Here is a 19,805-nt window from a genome sequence, read left to right on the forward strand (position 1 = left end):
ATACAAACATAGGTCTCTGCCTCCACAATAGTCTTCTAAGGTACATGTCATAAAACCCTGTTTAACAGTGAAACACCGTGCTGAAACTATTATGACCAAGTTTTCCTAGTTTCTACCATCCTAAACAAAAGCCAAGATAGACTCATATTATGTTACATTCTGCAGTGAGGTGATTTTATTACTAGTAGGGCCCATCATTTAGTGAAGTAACAAAACATTTCAAATATGGAAGCCTGAAGTCTAGACTCAGCTAGGTTAAGATCCACTTAGGATGGTGCTATGTGTATGGGAGGAGGGGGTACAGGTCTGTCACAAATCCATATCCACATATTCAAATGGCAAATTACCAGTGACAAAGGCAGCATGTAAACACTGAATTGTTCTCAAAGGATACCTGGCCCATGCTCCTCTAATTTCTAGTTAACCTCCTGATTTCTCAAAGCCAAGAGAATCATAAGACCTAAAGTAAGAATCACTGTTATGATTAATGGCTGTGCTAGGTACATCCTACTATTAACACCATAGTATTACATCAGGCCTGGAGGTAAGAATTTTGAAAGAATAACTAGTTAATATGGTTATTCTTATAAGACAAAATAATGATGATATTCATTAGAACATCTGTGATTCAACATTTTCCCAAAAACAATGTTCAAATTTCTTTTCTCAGAAAAGTCATGAAAATGTCTCTAAGTCAGCTATCGCAAAGTTCTGAAAAAGCATTGAAGATCTTAGTGATTAACAAAATAAAAATGTTTACAAGTAGTTGTGCAAAGTAAAGAGTCTTTGCAGAATGGCGATGATGCTACTGAAATCAAAAGTGATTATCTAAATATATCTGCATCTTCTGCCACAGCAGTCATAATGGCTTCTAATGGAGTAATATAGATTTTCTTGCCTTAGAGAAACTGCTCTACCATAAAACTGATTTTATTTACAACTAAGTGGCTGTGAAAACTGTCAAGGCAAAACAAAGACAAACTATTAGGGACGCTAATGTATTAACTGTACAAATTCATGTAACAGTTTCTTTAATTTTGCAGTAACATTAAGATGTAACCTTAATAGAGAGTTCTTATATTTCGGTTCAGTTCAGCAAATTTTTACATGCCAAGACTTTTATTTAGAGCTAAGTATGAAGACAAGGTCTCTAGAGAATCTCAATCTAGTGAGGGTAAGCAAACATAAATTAACAATAGTAATACTATATATACTTCTTCAACTAAAGGATGTTTGTACTAATTTAAAGAAAAAGGAGTTAATCTTTTAACATCAGCTAAAAGCAAAGTTAAGAATTCATCTCTCCTTTGAAGAAATAATTATTAGTCTACTGAGCATTTGAAGATATGACATATAGTCAATACACATAAATTAACAGCTTACTGCAATCAGTAAATTATCATCTCATGAAGATTTAACCGTTGGATACCCATTTAGACTAGAAATACTTGATTAAAAGTTTGTTTTGAAATGCCAACAACTTTGCAAACCTATAATAGGATAAAAGGTTGTAAAAGTAAAACAACATATGAGACGTGGCTAAAGTCAACATTTCACAAAGATGTTATAATTTAACAATTACAAAAGAAAATTAATCTATTTCAACTAAAGAGTATAAATACTGCAATCATTATTTTTCTGGCATAACTATGGTTTTGGTACGATGTCTTCTATAAAAGGCATCTGTGTACCCACCTATCCCAGTTCTGTTAACTGACAACTACAAGCATCCTCTATTCTTAGTCTTCTAGATAACTCTACTAAAAGTATTATTCATACAATATCTGCAAAGCGTTGGTCCTGCAAATCTGTCAAGGTACCCTCCTTCCAATTTTCAAGACACAACTCCAATTCTGGAGTTACAGGTGAGAGGAACATCTGGTAGCCTCCTGGACTGTGGTGATTTCACATACAGTTTTATGTACCTTTTTAACCCAGACACTTGTATTGACCACGTCTTTACCCTGTGGCCAATACGTGTCAACTCAAGCTACCAAAGTGAAATCAGTTGATACTGAGTATCTGTAAAATCTAAGTGTCCAAATTCTTTTTTTCCAGTTTAGTTTTTTTAATTTAAAGGTAATGTATTAAATCTTTTTTTGTGAAAAAAGATTGTCTAAACTTGTCTGGTACTTAAGATAAACTTAAATGTAAGAAAAATACAACGAAAAAAAAAAAGAAACACATTATTACTGTTAGAAGAAAGCCAAATGATTATCTTTATTTACAGAATCACTCCTTTCACTATCTTTTCCAAACATCACTTCCTTTTCACTACTTCCCCTAGTCCTTTGGGCAAATCAGTGTTTAACATCAACCCTCCCACCCCAGATTCTTAAAAGTATTCACTGTCCACAAATAAGAAAGCCCCATGACCCAAATATATTACCCTAGTGATCGTCCATGCTTTGAAAGACACCTGTGAAAATGCCAAAGCCCTAAATTAGAGCCTCCAAGGGCTCCTTTTCTTTCTTGACCCCATTTCTCTTTTTCTGGCCTTTAAAGCCAGACGACTTGCCACCCGATAGCCCTTTCCTCTTCAAGCCTAAATCCTTCCCCTAATTACCACCACCCACTCTGGTCAGCGATCTTGTCAGTCCCACCCCGGTTCCCTCTCTCTGGCCAGGTGGTAACATCGACCCTGGTCCGGCTCCTCTGATGCCGGCTCCTCTGATTCCGTGCCCCCAGTGCCAAATCTCAGAGCATCTCTTCCCCCGGTCCCATATTCCCGCGGTACCCCTTCGGTCTTTTTGCCTCACTACCCGGCTTTCCAAAACCTTCAAGTCCCTGCCTCTTCGAGGCCACATCTCCCTCAGCCTCCCACTCCCTCTCGCTCTCCCCTCGACCTCTCCTTACCCCTCTGTCTCGGGCCATCGTCACGCCCCTCAGGCCCTCGGCTCAACAACCTCCATTTCCCTCAGATTCCAGGCTAAAGGGGACTCTCCACGCTCCCTCAACGGTCTCCCGGGGCCCCTCCGAACCCCTGTCCGTGGCAGCCCCCGGCTCCATCCCCGACTCTCCACTCACCCTTGGCTGCAGGCTTCTCCCAAAGCCCCTCTTCCCCGCCTCAGCTCCTGCTCACCTCAGCGGTCCGAGTCGGGCTCCCCAGACCCACCTCCGAGTCGGCGTCTGAGCAGCTGTCGGGACCCGGCGCCCTCCGAGCCTCGCCGGAGTGAGACGCCTCAAGAAGCGGCGGTGGAGCCCGGGTAGGAGAGCCGAAGTGGACCCTGGGGCGGTGACGGCTGCGCGCAGGCATTGCCCGGCCGGCCCTCGTCTCAACCGCGCCGGCAGCCGCTCGAATCCGAACCGGAACTGCTTCGGGAGGCGGGGCCCTACCGGCGGGAGGCGGAGCCCTAGGGCGGGGGCGGGGCCAAAACCGGAAGGGACGCGGGACTCAAGATGGGCGCGAGGGGAGAATGGAGGCTAGAAACCGCAGCAAGGAAACCCGAGAGCGCATGCGTCAGGCCCAAAGCCGAAGTGTGAGAAGATGAGGGGCTAGCAGAGATGGGGCGGAGCCTATGGGAGTAGCAAATAGTGTTTGGGGGCCAGAGGAGGTTATCCTAATTCCTTCGGAGGGAGCCAGCTCCTCTCCAATAGCCAACCTCCAATCATTGTTACCATTTATTGCCCCTTTATTCTCTGAGAGTCCCTATGCCAAATGCCATATAAATATCTCACTTAATCCTTGTGCCACCTCTACAGAGTATTACAACACAGAAGGGCCAAGAAACTTGCCTGAGGTTGGGCAGTTAATATGTGCCAAAGCCAGCATTCCTACTCAAATCTGCCTGAACCTATGCTCTTCTCACCTTACTATACTGCCCCACCCTGAGGGAAGCCCCCAGCCCAGGCCTAGCATTGGCGTAAACCAAGTCCAAAACCACCTGCGACCTGGGCTCCAGCCCCTTCTTGGCCTTGGTTTCCCAGGTGGTGCAAGGCAGACTTCAGTGGCTCTGATGGGGGTGGGGACAGGCTCTGGGGTGGACATGAGTGCAAACTGCTACCATGGAATGCCCTGGTGTGGCCTTTACCCTCGAGGCAGACTCAAAGCCAGAGGCAGCTGGGAGCCTCCCCACTGCAGCTCATGCCCCGGATCAAGCCTTCATGAAGTCATCTGAGAGCCGGCAAGACATATCACTTCTTCATCCCATAACTAGCTCTGGCAGAAGGACAGATACAGACTTTTCTCTGTTTCTGTTGTGAAGACAAAAGCCCTTATAGGCAGAGGACTCTCCCTCCCCCTCCCCAAAATATTTCTGATGATAGCCCTTTGGTTCTTCAGAAAGTCTAGGGGAACTTTCATCTCCCTTCTCCCCCCCTTTGACATATGCAGCCCATTTTAGCCTTCTCTTTTGAGAAATCAGCCATTTTCATAACAGAACCACTGTTCAAACCTTCCCCCATAAACCCTGTGGGCACCCTTTAGATGAGGTCCTCCATGCCTCCTTGCCACTTTTCTCCGACTCTATAACTCAGGAACCCTCCCCTGAGCCCCATAATCCAGAAGCTCATCCAATAGCCATACAGCTCCCACTTAGTTTGTGACCCAGGCCTGAAGAACTTTTCCTATCACGAATCCTTGGAGGCAATCACCTCCTCTGCACCCCAGATGTCTACTTTAACTCAGTCCTTGGAACCAAATAGCCTTACACAGGAGTCTAAATCTATTAAACATCTATTATGTGTTAGATGCAGAATATCCTTTGTTTCATTTAATCCTCACAATTCTTACATCAGAGGTGAAGAAACTGAGGCTGAGAGGTGACTTGCAGAGGTATGTCTGATTCCATGCTGTCATGGAATTTGGGGTTAGGGGGTGGCCTGGGGAGGAAAATGTTCTGTTCTCTCTAGAGGCCCCTGTGACTTGCTGAGTCACTTGCTGCTGTCTCACCTGTCCCTGCCAATCTCTAGGAAAGGAATGACACTGGAGAGGCAGAGAGGAGTGACCGCAGAGACAGAGGGGCAGGTGGGCCGGCCCATGGCGGAGGCCTCGCTCCCACAGCTGAGGGGAGATGCCGAAGTCACGCCTTGCCCCACTGTCCTGGAACTAGAGGAGCTCCTGAGGGCAGGGAAGTTTTCTTCCAGCCGCGTGGACGAAGTTTGGCCCAACCTTTACATAGGAGATGCGTGAGTGGTAGCTGACTGAAGGGATAAGGGGGTGGAGACAAGGAGAGACAGTTCCTGGGATCTTCACCAGAGATGGGGGTGGGGTGGGTATAAGGGCAATAGTTCTTCTCTGAGCTTCCCAGCCTAGGGACTTTCTCCAGGACCCCTCTGTACTGGGGACAGTGCAGTGAGCAGGTGCAGCCACCAGGGGGAGCAGAGACTTTGCCTGCCTGAAAGAAGGGAGCTCCCAGAGGTTCCCGGAGTCTTCTGGCACATCCAGAACAACTGGAGGATCTGGGGCGGGGGAAGGACTGGGGAATGGTGATTTGGGGTATGAGATGAGCTGGACAGAGAGCTTGCCTTTCCGGTTCCAGCCTCCCTCCTCTGGACACAGAGTGGGTGAGGAAGGCTGACTGAAGGTGAATCAGGGGAGGTGTCACCTTTAAATATTTGCAGATTAGAAGCAGGTATGAGGTAGTGGCCAGGAGAGGCCAGATATGCATGGTAGGGCATGGGGCAAGAAGGGAGGTGCAGCTGGGTCCCAGGGCCGAAGCAATCCTTTTCCTTCCTGTCCTGGCCAAGGCAAGGGTGGATTGCCTCAGGGAGCAAAGAGAGGCTAAAGCTAAATCCCTTGACCACCAGCTCCCCTACCAGAAAGCTCCTATGGGGGGGCTGTGAGCCGCAGACCCCATGGGTTCCTTCTGGCTCCTTTTGGACCCTAATGGATTCATCGCTCTGAAGCAGGGGTCCAGACAAAGCCTTCCTGGACCTCACTGCTCCCCTTCCTCCCCTCCCCAGGGCCACGGCAAATAACCGCTTTGAGCTCTGGAAGCTGGGCATCACCCACGTGCTGAATGCTGCCCATGGGGGCCTCTACTGTCAGGGCAGCCCTGACTTCTACGGCAGCACTGTGAGCTACCTGGGGGTGCCAGCCCACGACCTCCCTGAGTTCGACATCAGTGCCTACTTCTCCTCTGCAGCTGACTTCATCCACCGTGCCCTCAGCACACCCGGGGGTAAGACTTGGGGTCTGAACCCATATCGCATCCTGCTCAGTCATGGGGGGATGTCCAGTTTCCCCTTAAACATCAGTGTCCTCACACCCCTAGTTTTTAAAGGGCCATCAGGTTTTTAAAACTCTCTGCTCAGTGTTCCAGCACTTTATCCAACAGCATTGCTTCACAGATAGGGAAACTGAGCCCTAGAATACAGGTCATGCCACGAGCTAGGAGCAGCCCTGGGGCTAGAAGCCAGGTCTCCCGAACAACAAAACAGTTCTTTCTGTATCACTCAGCCTTGGGACATTGCTATCTGGTACCTAGATGTCTGGCTTCTGCCCCAAAGTACTTCCGAATGGAAAAAATCTTCTAATACCAGGGGTACAACAAAGGAGCCTGGGGAAGCTGCTTCATGTTCATCCTGGGTGAGAGCCATGTCCCTTGCCACCTGACCCCGGGTGAGCCAGTGTCTTCTCTGGACTTCAGTTTCTCTGTGTCGTGGGAAAGACAAGACTATGGCTCATAGCACTGTTCAATCCAAGGCACTCTGACATTCATTTTCCTTCACCATTCATTCACCAACTATTAACTTCTCTCTGCCAGCTACGGAGCTAGATACTGGGAATCCACACTTAGGCAAGGCAGGGCCCCGGGTGGAAAGACAGTCAAACTGTGAAGTATTACAAGCGCTACTCAGATGCGTGGGCAAATGTGAAGAGCAAAGGGAGGTGGGGTGGGGGGGACTTCCCTCTACAACTGTATTCACCGGGCCACATGCAAAAAGGATGAGCTGCTCTGTGATTCAAGTGATACCATGAGTGGTCAGGAAGCCATGTCTCAGCCAAAACCTGACAAATTAGATGTTAATCAGACCAAGAGAAGGGGAAAACTTTTACAGGTAGTTGAAATAGCATGTGGTAAGGCTGGAGGCCAGGGACCATGACAGCTTCAAGGAACTGAAAGTTACCCAGTGTTCCTAGAGCTGAGGGGTGGGGGGTGGGGGGACAGCCTGAGGTGAGGCTGCAGGGTCAGCAGCGGCCAGCTCACAGAGGGTCCTGTGAGCCACGTTGGGGAGTGTGGACCCCATCCCAAGGGTAGGCATAATAGGTGCTGGTGTGCCCATTTGACAGAGCAGGAAATGGAGGCCCATACACGCTGAATGATTTACTCAGGGTCACAGAATATACCCAGGGCAGAGGAGGGAAAGGAACTTGGGTCCGCACCTCAGCCCCTGGGCGGGCTGGTGGGTGGGAAAGGGTCTTTCAGCAGGATGTCTTTCTCAGCCAGGGTCCTGGTGCACTGCGTGGTAGGGGTGAGCCGCTCTGCCACGCTGGTCCTCGCCTACCTCATGCTGCGCCAGCAGCTGTCCCTGCGTCAGGCAGTGATCGCCGTGAGGCAGCACCGATGGGTCTTCCCCAACCGAGGCTTCCTCCACCAGCTCTGCCGGCTGGACCAGCAGCTGCGGGGTGCAGGCCGGAGCTGAGGGGCCAGGTGAGGGTCGGGCAGGGCGTGGGGGGCCGGGGCTGGGTACAGTTAGCAGTGAGAGGTCAGGTGAGGGCTGGGCAGAGGGCAAGGGTACGATTGGAAGTAAGGGGTTGGGTGAGGGCTGGCAGGGGACATGGATGGGACCAGTTCAGAGGTTGGAGATCAAGGCTGTGTATGGCTGGAAGAGAGGGTTGAAGGGGGCCTGGCCCGTTCCCCTGCTGCTGGGCTGGGCTCCCCTCACCAATCCAAGGTCTCACCTAGGCCTGGCTGAGGCACCCCTCTCCTAGGACCCTCTTCTCCAGCCCACCCAGATTCTTCAGACCCAGAGAAGATGGAAAGGCTAGGAAGGAAAAGGGTGGAAAGCATAAAATGGAAGAGGTGAGGCCTTCCAACCTGGTCCTAATGCTGATCTGTCCTGCCTCCTTGGCTGAAAGCCTGTGGGGCTCACCTGAACCCCACCGAGGCAGCAGCACAACCAGTCCTGCACCTGAGGGCTGTCTGGCCCTTCCCACGCCTCTGCACACCCTCCCCTCAGGTCTGGAACCCAGCTCTAGGGAAAAAGTGTCCTGCAGCTATTGCTCCAAGCTTAGTTAATTCTGTCAGCCCTGAGCATCCATTCCCACCACCGGGAAGGAGAACAGGTGCTCCTGCCGCCAGCCATGACCTCCGCGCACAAGCCCTGCTTGATATAAAGTTCTTCTGTCGCCACGCCATTCAGTTCTCTGCCTTGGACCCAGCACCCCACTGTCTACCTTCACCCCACCCAATGTGATCTCAGAGACCTACAGAAGGCCCCTCCCTAACCTTCCTCCCTCTCTGGTCCTGGGGACCCTTTAGGACATAAAGGTTTCCCTGAAGTCTGTCCATTTACCTTCTGCCTTCCTCCTGTTCCATGTTCAGTGCATTTGGAGGAATAGCGCCCCGTCTTTAAGCTGCCTAAGGGGAACAGATCCCCAATACCTCCTCTTCCCAAGGCACCTCCCTCCCGCTGGAGGCCCCAGCGTCCCCAGCTGCCCAGTAGAAGGAGTTGGGCTCCCCTAGCAGCAACAATGCTTCTCAGGCTCCCAGCCCACAAATGGTTGCCAAGGTGCTGCCGCAATTTCTTTGGCGTCAGCTCTGTGTTTTCCTCCAGCTCAACGGAGAGGCAGGGGTGCCTCTTTCTGGGGTCAGTGGCTCTGAGGGTGCCAGATTGTGAAGGAGCTGCAGAATTCCTACTGCCCTTCTTCTCCCATCATGCCCAGGCTGGGACTGTCCCCAATAGCCCATCTTCCTCACACTCAACATCCCCACCAAGGGCCATCTGATGGAAGGTTAAGCCTCCAGAGCTGCTCTCCATTCCCCCTATCCAGCCTCCAGCTCCTGCTACCCATACTGCTCCTTCCTTCATCTCTCGTCAACCCTGACTTTGGCTGTGCCCCACCGCTGCCAGGTGGGAGTGGGGCACTGGCCTAGGCTCTCCTGGGAGTTTGAAGAGCAGCAGCTTCCTCCTCCTGCCAAGACCTTCCCTGGGGCATGGACTGAATCTCCCCCTGCCCCCACACATAAGAGGTGGTTTTGTCTCTGAATGCACAGCCAGCCCAACCAAGTGGAGCGTTTGAGCAATATCGACCCCTTCCCACATGCTGTCAGGACGATGAGCATCTTGGGGTCGGGGATTAGGGCAGGATGGAGGGCGAGGTGTAGAGTTTGGGGCTGAGTGTAAAGGAAGAAAATGAGGGTTGTAGCTGGCGTTGGGATTAGGCCTGGGGTGAAGCTGGGCGGGAAACTGTCGTGGGGAGTTCTGCAGGTGTGGGAGCCAAGAGGCGGACAGGAATGGCATGTTCCCATCCTGCTCTCTTTCCTCTAAACAAGGTTTGGGAACCTGGGAGAACAGCAAATCTCTGATCATGCCCAATCATCCCACTTCCGCGGCCTGGGGCCCTAAAATACTCTGGCCTCAGCCCTCAGCATCTCTCCCTTCGGGCAGCCAGCTTTGGGAGAATCATTTGGACTACAGCATTGCACTATTACTGGGAGTGCATCCAACAGCTGGAGCCCCAGGAGTTGTGCAGTGAGCAACCTGTGTGACTGTACACAGCAGCCCTGGGGCTGGGGACTCTGAGAGATGAGGGGGCTTTGGGGAGGTCATCTCCCTCCATGAGCCCTGGGCCCCGAACTTGCCTCATCTCTCTCGGCACCCGTACCCACTTGACCTTACACAGAGGCTCAAGGCAGAAGCAGGCTTATCTGACAGCTCTTGTCCCTGCCCTGATGAGTCCCAGCCAATCTGAACCATGGTTTACCTGCCTGTAACATGGAGCTCATCTCTCCCCCAGAACTGGTCCTTACTCCCTGCCACAGGGCTCTGCCACTTTGCCACCCTGGCGCTGGCCCTGCTGGTGCTGCTGGAGGCTCTGGCCCAGGTGGGTACCCAGAAGATGGTAAGAGACCAGTGTGGGGTCTGCCCTAGAGCCTGCAACTCCATGCGCTTCCTCCTGCTGCCTGCACCCCCTCTCAGCCACTGTCTCCAGTTCTCACAGGTGGGAAGGGGCTCCTGGTTGAGGCCCCTCGGGCGTGTGATCTGGCTGTTCTCTTCCCTGTCCCCCTCAGGAGTGGGGGGACACAGGAGGGGGGATTCTAAGCGTTTATGACGGCCCCTGGCCATGGCCGTCTCCACCAGCTCTCCCCAGGGCTCAGGGAGCCCCAGCAGGGGCTGAGCCCTAGCTCCCTGGAGCTCGGGCTTCAGAGACCCCGTGGAGGCGTGGCTACGGGTATGCATACGTCTGTGTGTGTGTCAGTCATCTGGGAGTATGAGTGGGGAAGGGTATTAAAGTATGGGTATATGAAGAGAGTCTCTGGAGAGCAGGAAGTGTTCTTAATAGGCCCAAATCCGAGGTCCCTCACTGAGCCGTTAGCCTTGGAAGGGACTTTAAAGACCATCTCACTGGCCTCGAGGAGCAGTGAGGCCTGTGCAGGAATGTCTTCTGGGGGAGGGAGGAGCTTGGCAGAGGGCAGAGTGGTTTGCGGACACACAGCTTCTGACTGAAGGCCGGGCCTGCTCCAAAGACCTGCTCTGAACTCCACTTATATCTCTGTCTGCCCCCACTTCCCTCAGCCTGAGTCTTCTGGATCTTTATCCTGGGCCAGTCCTGTAATCCTCAGCTCCCAACCAAGGGCCCCTGGACCTGGATTGTGATGTTGGCAGTGCGGCCAGTGTGGGTGTGATCTGGCTGTTCTCTTCCCCGTCCCCCTCCATGGAAGATCCTTGTAGCTTTAACTTTCTGCCCACGCTCCACATCACCCTTGAAGGCCAACCGACCTTTCAAAATGGCTTATTCAGTCTTCCTTCTTCCTGCCTCACAAGCAACATCCACATCCACACATACCACAGGCAGACCCCTGCCAGACTGCCTCTACTCCCAGCAGGGCCAGGTGCCTGGCTGGGCTTGGCACTGACCATGCCAGGGGACCAGTGGGTGAGTTGGGAGTAGCAGGGGGAGGCCAGAGGAGGGGAGCAGCACATCATGCTTTATAATTAAACTCCGATCAAAAAATAGAAACAGCATCAAGCGTGCAGAGACAGGCGGCTGGAAGCCGGGAGCAAAAAGTGCCCGTCAGAGAAGACCTCAGCCTGGGCCAGATACCCCCACAGGTGGGTGAGTGCCCCTATTTCAGGGGGGCTGCAGAGCATGCTGGGTAATGAGGGCCAGGACACCTGTGCCTCTGTGTGTGTGTGTGTGTGTGTGTGTGTGTGTGTGGTGGGGGTGTGGGTTAGATCTGGGGAGGGACTGGGTCAGAGATAGAGGCACAGACAAAGCAGAGTAGTCAGAATGACCTGGGCTTGAATCCTGGCTCCCACGCCTATTGGCTGTGTGACCTACGGCATAGGGGATGATAATATCATCTGCCTCATAAGGGTACTGTGCGGATTCAGTGAAAAAAATGTAAGCATTTAGCTCTGATACACAGTACGTCCTTAGTTACTGGTGAATACAATAATTATTGCTGGACAGAGAAAGAAAAATCAAGAAATACAAAGAGTTAGAGACCAAGCCTCATTAGCCCATGGGATATGGCTGAGTCTTGAAAGGGAAAGAGTAATAATGGTGATGATAATAATAGGAAGATGCACCATTTATGGGGCATCTACCAGGAGGAAGACCCCGTGGGAGGTGCCTTGAACATTTCTTATCTCATGGAATTCTCACAGCAGCCCCACTGAGAAAACTAGCTCAGAGAAGACTACACAGAAACAAGCTCCAGACTTGAGAACTCGGCTCAGGTCCACCCTCCTCCAAGGCCTGCACACAGAGTGCAGAGCCCCAGGCAGCTCACCACAGGCCACCCGCCGGCCACCCTCCCCAAGGCTTCCTTCACCAGACTCCTCACTTGTCCTGCCCTGAGATGTCCAGCCCCAGCTGTCCTGTGGCCACAGTCCCTGTGGTCTACCTTGGGGGGAGGAGGAGAAAGCAGGGAGAGTGAACAGGAGGGAAGACCGGGGGAGCACGTCTGGAGCTTCAGGGAGGCGGTGGATGGCAGACAGAGGCCTCCTGCCCTGCGGAGGCCTGGGCCTTGGCCTGAGGCTACCAGCGTGCTGGGTGGTGTGTTGGGAGGCTGCTGGAGGAGGACAAGCTCCTGTGAGAGGCAGGGAGACAAGGCAACCGGGGAGCGCGACACAGAGAGGCACCAACAAAGGCAGAGCACAGGTGTCTGAACTTGTAAACAGCAGCGACTCAGGAAAACTGTTGCCCACAGAGGCAGCTGCTCAGCTTAGGGAGGAGACACAGGAAGGTCGCAGGAGGGGTACCAGAGGGAAGGGGGAGAAGAGTCAGACCGGCCCTGCCCCTGCTGGATGTTGGGCCCAGGCTTCACCCTGCGGTGGCTGAGGAGATGCGGAAGGAGGTGTCAGGCGGGGCACTCGGCATCTAGGTCTGGGGATGGCAGAAACCAGGGGGCTGCTGCAGCCACCAACTCCCCTTCTTTGGGTGTGCCCGGAGCTTGAAGGATGAGTCGCTGGGTGGGGGCTAGGCCTGACCTTGGCTGAAAAGGTGGGCTGGACCCTTGTGGGATAGAGCAGACAGGTAGGGAGTACATCCATGAGCATCAGGTGTGAGGTCCAACGTGAGGCCTAGCAAGGGGTACCCCTAAGTCCGAGGAAAAAGCCCCCTTCTCCAGACCTGGGCCTAAGCCCCGAAGAGGCTGAGCCAGTAGAGGGGTCAGCCCTCATCCCTGATCCCTCTACTGGCTCCTTCTCCTCCCAGGAGCCGCCAGGAGGAGTAGGGACAAGTTCTGTCTCAGCTGGAGCCTGGCTATCCGCGCCCAGGCACCGCGGGGCTGCAAGGCACCAATTGGCCACTGGGTGGCAGCCTTACCCCACACCAAGCTCAGAGGCCTGCAGCGGCGCCTGCCAGACTTCCCAAAGCCCCAAAGCAACCGACCTGGGGCTCCTGCAGGCCCAGCTGGTAGCTCCAGCCCAGTGTGGCTGTTGGACTCTCCCCACTCCAACACAATACATTGTGCTGTACCCTGTAGTTTTTGCAAACCCAGGCTCTCCTCTCTCATTCTCAGGTCAGACCCTCCAGAGATTCCTTAAAGTCAGGCAAGGCCAGCATCTTTAAGTTGAGAAAGAGAAACCGCGGCCCAGACAGGAGCAAAGACTTGCTCTTGACCTCGGAATTAGCTGTGGCCAGGCTCTCCCCGCTCCCTCTAAAGTTCTCTTCCCACCAGTTCACATAGCCTCCCATCTCCATGGGGAGTCCCAGGGCCAAGAGCCTTTAATCGCAAAGAGACACCAAGCAGAGAGGGGTCTGGGCGTTTGGAAGGTCTGCACTTCAGTCAGCAGTGGCCTAGGTCTGCTCTCAGGCCCCACCCCCATGGGCTCCAAGGGGAGGACCTGGAATTCTAGCTGCTTCATAGCGTTTGTGTTCCGGGCGGAACCTGCCCCGGCCCCGTTCCGCTCTTGTGCTGAGTCCTGTCCCTGCACCCACACCCCGACTCCCAGGCCCAGACCATGCCCTAGGTAGGTGGCAGGCAGTTCAGCCTGCCCTGAGAGGTCACAGTGGGGGATGGAAGGGAAAGCCGGGCCTTCGCTTCCGCCCTGCCCTCCCACTGCTCACTGGGTGAGCTTGGCCAAACCGGTGGCCTTCCGGGTTCCTGTTTCTCTTCCTGGCCCTGGCACTGCCTACCAAAGAGTAAAGAAGTTCTTCCCAGTTTGTACCTTCCCTAGTTACTGGTTGAGGGGACCAGGGACAGTTAGCCAAGAGAGGCACTCCTTCCAAGCCCAGCACCAGACCCAGGTTCTGGTGCCACTGACATTCCAGCTCTGCAGGGTCTCGGACCCCCTCAGCCAGCTGACTCCTGACACAAGCCACCCCACCTGGGTGAGGCCTGACCTGCAGCACTGGCCTGAGTCATGCGGGTAAGGAAGGAAATCCCAGGGCCTATAGGCAGATATGGAACAGCTGCACTAGGCTCCCCTGTAGAGCCAGATGAGTTAGCGACCATTCTCTGGAGTCCCTGAAGGTGGTAACTCGAACGCTTGGGGACGGAACTGAAGGAGAACAGAACTGGACTGAAACCCCGGCCTTGCTCCTTAACAGCCGTAAGACTGAGCATTACTTAAAAATTATTCTCTGTGACCTTCACGTTCCTGCTTCAGCTTCCTCCTATGTATGATAGGGACCTACCATGCGTGAGGCACCAGGCCCCTAAGAGGCATTAGCTCATTCAGTACGGAAGTGTTAACAAATGTCAGTTCATAGCCCAGGCCCCTCCCTCCAGAGATGGGCTCTGACCTTCAAGCACCTGTTACAGGGATGGGAGTCTGAGGACCAGCCCTGGAAGTAGCGGAGAAGGGGGCTTGAGATGAGCTGCCCAGTTGGCAGGGGTCTTCCTAGGTGCCCTCTGAGGGCCACAGCCATCTGGAGTCCCCACCCCTACGAAGTCCCAAGTAACCACAGACTTAAGGGGTGGGGTCTGCACTGACTAGTTGTTACAAACAGGGAACTCCAAGAACCCCTTGAAAAAAGCTTCCAACATCAGGGGCCTCTGGAGAGGGCAGGAGAGGGCTTCCCAGCTCCACAGCGGTGACGAGGGGTTGATTCCCTTGTTCCCTGGGGAAAGGCCTCAGCCCCAGCTGAGCTGGTTAATAACCTCATGTGAAATAACTGAGGCCCTTCTGAAGCATCCTAGTGGCACCTGGGCACTGCACCATGCCTGGGCCTCCCTGTCAGCTGGACCCACCTGCGGGGAGCCTGCCCCTCGCCACCACAGTTTCCACTCTGTTCCAGGATGGACTCGCTGCAGAAACAGGACCTCCGGAGGCCCAAGATCCACGGGGCAGTCCGGGTGCCCCCCTATCAGCCACCCACGCTGGCCTCACTGCAGCGCTTGCTGTGGGTCCGTCGGGCTGCCGTGCTGAGCCACATTAACGAAGTCTGGCCCAACCTCTTCCTGGGAGATGCGTAAGTACGATCCACAGTGGGTGTTGGGGAGAACAGAAGGGGAGCCTCTTCCAGAGCCAAGGGGCAGAGTTGGCACCCTCTTTGCCTCCAACCATCTCTTTCCACATGTTTATTTCCTTTTACACTATTATTACTTTGTGGAAATAGAACACACCTAAGAAAAGTACACAGAGCATAAACGAACAGTTTCACCCCCCAGGTCAAGAAGTAGGACATTAGTTGTGCCTCAGAAGCCCCTGTGGAACCCTTCTCATCATAACCCTTTTCCCTGTAGATAATCATTGAGTATTGAAACAATAATTTCCTTGCTTTTCCTTTTAGTTTCGCCATTTGTGTTAGTTTTGCCTATGTTTTAAAGTGATAGGAATAGAATCATATTGTGTATTTTGTGCCTGGCGTCATTTGCTCAAAATTGCGAGATTCGCCGACATTACGTGTAGCTATAGTTCATTCATTTTTGGTTGCTATATATTATTCGTTTGTATGAATACACCATAGTTTATTCATTCTATTTGAGTTGTTTCCACTTTGGGGCTATTATAAACGGTGATTCTAGAAGCTAGTACATGTGCCTTGGGAACACACACGTTTCTCTAGGATGTATATATAGAGTGGAATGTGAGTCATTTTCCCCAAAAGTTTTCTTAAAATTTAGAACATATGGATGAATATATGTGGATTTTATGTTTTCCTTAATATTTAGAAAATATAGATCAATATCCTATTAACAATAGGGCAAATATGTATCCCCCCTACACACACAGATAACCAGTAATAAAATCCTTGTTGACTTTTTAAAAATGCATACAAAAATGGTATCGCTTTATAATCCCATCTTGTAATCTGCTTTATATAGAAAACTTTTTAAATGGAATTGCACAGCATACTTTTAAAACACTTTAAAACAATGTTCTGTTTTGTTATCCTCCGTTTTTCTCAATATAGCACCAACACCTTTCTTGGTTCACCAGCATCTATCTACCACATTTTAGTGGTTGTGTAGTATTTCATTTAGCTATACCATAGTCAATCTTCTTTTATAGGCTATTTAGTGATTTTTTCCCCACTTTTTCTCTATCTTAAACATTAGATCCAGTTTACATTTGTCTGTGAGCACACTTGGGATTCTTTAAGTTCCTAGGAGACCTGCTGGGGCAAAGTAAGTGTACATTTTCGAGGCTTCTGATGCCATGTGGCCGACCTGCCTTCCAGAAAAGTTGGGCTGAGTGAAAGGGAGTCTTGAACTCCTACTAGAGGAGCCCCTTCACCCAAGCCAGTTCACTGGTTCCAGTCTACCCTTGGAGGAGGATGGCAGAGGAGGCAAGGGGGCAAGTTCCAGGCCAGCCAGAGCTGACCCAGTGAGCTCTACCCCACCTCCCAACTCCCCCCGTGCCCCTCCCCCCCCAGGTACGCAGCCCGGGACAAGAACAAGCTGACCCAGCTGGGCATCACCCACATCGTGAATGTTGCCGCAGGAAAGTTTCAGGTGGACACAGGTGCCAACTTCTACCGTGGAATGCCCTTGGAGTACTATGGCATTGAGGCTGATGACAACCCCTTCTTCGACCTCAGTGTCTACTTTCTGCCCGTTGCTCGATACATCCAAAGTGCCCTCATCATTCCCCAAGGTCAGCTGCTGGGGAAGGCACTGGGGTGGAGGTGGGGTGCAGGCAGGGTCTGGGGCTATCTACTTTTCCAGGAGCATGGATGGTGGGGTCCTTCAGCAACCTCCCACCTCATGGGGCTCACTACTACCATTTAGTGAGCATCCCCTTCAGGGACACCCTGGAAACCAACATCATAGATATAACTTAAGGTCCAGTGTGGTCGTCGCTTGGTAAGAGGCCAGGTGCTGGGCAAAAGGTACAGGACCTAGAGAAAACTGCTCAAGAGCGTTTGCTAAGATGAGGCCTCAGTGTAGAGCTGCAGGGGCTGGGGAGAGGGCAGAACTGGGGGGAAAGGGAGGGAGGTGGACACCCCCTGCAAACCCAGGGGACTCCAGGAGTACTGACTCCCCACCGTGCTAGAGTGGCAAGGGATGCCAGAGGAGGCACCTTGCACCAGGAGAAGGGAGTCCCGCTGCTAACCTTCGCCCTGCCACTAACTTGCTTTGTGACCTTGAGCGAGTCCCTTTCCTCTCTGGGCCTCAGTTGCCCCATATGACAATGAGGACAGTGTCAGTACTCCAGGATGCTGTGATAGGTGGGCAGAAGCATCCCTGATTCCCTAAGGGGCAAGCGGTGTGAGAACAGGTAGCTGATGCTAGGTTGGGTCTCCCCGCAGGCCGCGTGCTGGTACACTGTGCCATGGGGGTGAGCCGCTCTGCCACGGTTGTCCTGGCCTTCCTCATGATCTGCGAGAACATGACGCTGGTGGAGGCCATCCAGACAGTGCAGGCGCACCGGGATATCTGCCCCAACTCAGGCTTCCTCCGGCAGCTCCAGGTTCTGGACAACCGACTGGGGCAGGAGACGGGGCGGCTGTGACCTGGTGGGCAACCAGGAACCCTGACCCTCCAGCCAGCATGGCCCACCCAACCAGCCTGACCCTGGGGACCTTGCTTCCAGTCACCTTGAGATGTAAATAGCAAGTGGGGGCTTAGCTGAGGCAGAGGCAGGGAGAGCTGGGTGGTGACCTTTAGCAGGTGGATCTCCCTGACCCAATCCAAAGATTCTTTATGCAGAAAAGAGTTCAGTCTGTCTCTATAATAAAAGGTTCATCATAATAAAGACAGGAGACCTTCTGGTGGTTTGTGGGGCAGTGGTCACGAGGCTCCAGAAGGCTTGCCAGCCCATGATGGCAGCCTAGAGGTGGAGTCTGAGTCAACTGTCTGAGTAAAGACCAAAGTTCAATGCATCACCATCCTTTCCATGCCCGCCCTGTATCAAACACCGACTATCAAAACTCGCTGTGCACAAACAGCATCTCCTGAATCCGGTCAGTTTTTTCACTTTCGTTCTTCTTTCAAAAAGGACTGACTAAAGTCACAGAAACCTAACAGAAGCATTAAACTAGAGCACAGGGGTTTGGGAGGAGACATGCCAGAATTCCTGGGGAGGGACGGTTATATGATGGGGCAACATTTGGCTTGAGTTTCTTACTGTTTGTACCCTAATAAAATAAAACAATGTAAAAAGCCCATAGGTTCCTCACCTGTACGTGAGGTATTTATGAGGATTAGATGGGCTGGCATTCCTCCTCCCTCTCTGGCTGTTTCCATGCAGCCCTGGCCTCCTCCAGCTGACCTTTAAACATCAAGGTGTCCGAGGACGCTGGCCTCTGCCTCTTCTCTCCTTCAGTGTTCTCGCTCTCCTGGGGGTCCTCTTGTCCCCACAGCCTCAGTTCACATCTCTAGGCTGATGACTCTCAGACCCCTACGGCGGCCCAATTCTCTCTTCTGAGTTCAGAACCTCTGTATCCTACTGGCCACCTTCATTTGAATATTGAACCTGAGCTTCAAACTGAACTTTTCATCACCTCCCACCCAGACCCACTCCTTTTCCTAGTTCCCATTTTAGTGAAGGGCTCTGATAGGCCTTGTCATCCAAGTCAGTGGTGGACTTCTGCCACTCTTCCAATTGGCCTACCAACTCTACCTCTTAAACAGGGCTCAGACCTGCTCACTTAGCTTCATCTTTGCTGACTACCCAAGTTCAAGCCACCTTACCTCTCACCTGGATTCTTGCTCAGGCCCCTGATGGTCTCTCTGCTTCTAGCCTTGCCCCCTCCAATCTCCATGCGGGCCCCAGACAGCTTACTAAAAGGAAAATCGCATCACATCACCCCAACACTTACAACCCCTGAAGGACAAACACCTTGACAAAGCATAAAGATTCTTCATTTTCTGAGACCGTCTCATGTCTCCAGACATCTCTCTTCTAATTCTGTTCCCATACATGCCATGTAATTAAGAAATGCTAAATACACTTGCAGTTTCCAGAATGTACCACCTGCTTACCTCTTGGTGCTTTGCACATGCTTCAGGTTGCAGCACCTGAATGCACATCCTCACTCATTTTTGTTGGGGTCTCTTTGAGGTCTCAGTTTAGGTGTCACTTCTGGGGATGCCCCTGGACCCAGCAAACCTGAGTGGAGTATTTTTCCTCATGCTACCAAAATGTCCATCCACCCCTTGTGGGACCACCTGTCACACTGAACTATGATTGCCTGGTGCCTTGTCATTCTCTTCCAGCTGGCTGTCTCTCACCAGGCTTTCCCTGGGCTCAAGGTCCCCATGACTCCCGCACTCTCTGGCTATGACCCTGCCATCAGGTAGAGTTCCGTGTTACTGGGCCCTCTCTACAGGGGCCACCAGGGGGAGTGGACTTGCCCCTGGGACTGGGCCAGCCTCCGGAAGGCACCTCCTCTCCCCCCAGCTCCACGTGCACACAGCATCTCACCATTTGGTCACCCTGACACCCTCTTCCCAGCTCATCTTGTCCCCTTGGGCCACCTTTGACTTCCCTCTTTGCTCCCCTGCCAAGGCTCTCGGGGAACAGCCCTGCCTTCTCCTGGGAACTTAAGGGCCCTTTGCCCTTCTCCACCATCTGCTCTATTTCCAGAGGGCAAGTGCTTTTCCTTTGTGCAAATCCAAAAAGGGGCACCCTCTGACCAAACCAGCCTTTTAGGCAGGAGCACTCCTGGGCAAACAGTTTGGTCAAGAAAAAGGTGTCCCTTCCTCCCAAGTAGACGTAGTTCCAAGTTATGGTGCCCAACTCAGTGAGCTGAGCACAGGCTGGGTTTTAGGCCCCATTTACTCCTCCTTCAATTTATA

General features: G+C 52.4%; 2 protein-coding genes and 1 long non-coding RNA gene across 7 annotated transcripts in view; 2 read left to right on the plus strand and 1 right to left on the minus strand.

Annotated features, from left to right (window-relative positions):
• Window positions 1-19,805, minus strand: part of SAMD8 (sterile alpha motif domain containing 8) — a 91,918-nt gene that overhangs the window by 43,380 nt on the left and 28,733 nt on the right. Inside the window, exon 1 of one of the 4 annotated variants that reach the window (XM_060034744.1) lies at window positions 3,083-3,278. The exons of 2 other annotated variants lie outside the window; for them this stretch is intronic. In XM_060034744.1, the coding sequence (XP_059890727.1) occupies window positions 3,083-3,256 (174 nt within the window). In that variant the 5' untranslated portion in view covers window positions 3,257-3,278. Of the gene's footprint in view, window positions 1-3,027; window positions 3,279-19,805 lie in introns of those variants that run through there. One more of the 4 variants, XM_060034747.1, reaches the window with a different exon arrangement.
• Window positions 3,410-5,974, plus strand: LOC132439434 (uncharacterized). Its single transcript, XR_009522357.1, has 3 exons — window positions 3,410-3,479; window positions 4,738-4,774; window positions 5,905-5,974. It is a non-coding gene; the product is annotated as an uncharacterized lncRNA (long non-coding RNA).
• Window positions 7,509-17,739, plus strand: DUSP13B (dual specificity phosphatase 13B). 2 transcript variants are annotated; one of them, XM_060033724.1, is made up of 6 exons: window positions 7,509-7,595; window positions 9,905-10,108; window positions 11,126-11,220; window positions 14,858-15,031; window positions 16,439-16,659; window positions 17,315-17,739. In XM_060033724.1, exons 1-6 carry the CDS (start codon window positions 7,509-7,511, stop codon window positions 17,515-17,517), a joined length of 984 nt encoding a protein of 327 aa, XP_059889707.1. In that variant the 3' UTR covers window positions 17,518-17,739. The 2 variants fall into 2 exon arrangements, with proteins under 2 accessions (XP_059889707.1, XP_059889706.1); XM_060033723.1 differs by lacking the exons at window positions 7,509-7,595; window positions 9,905-10,108; window positions 11,126-11,220 and adding exons at window positions 8,823-8,857; window positions 13,615-13,986.

The sequence above is a fragment of the Delphinus delphis genome, chromosome 16 (genome assembly GCF_949987515.2).
Source record: "Delphinus delphis chromosome 16, mDelDel1.2, whole genome shotgun sequence".
In the NCBI taxonomy this organism is placed as follows: domain Eukaryota; kingdom Metazoa; phylum Chordata; class Mammalia; order Artiodactyla; family Delphinidae; genus Delphinus; species Delphinus delphis.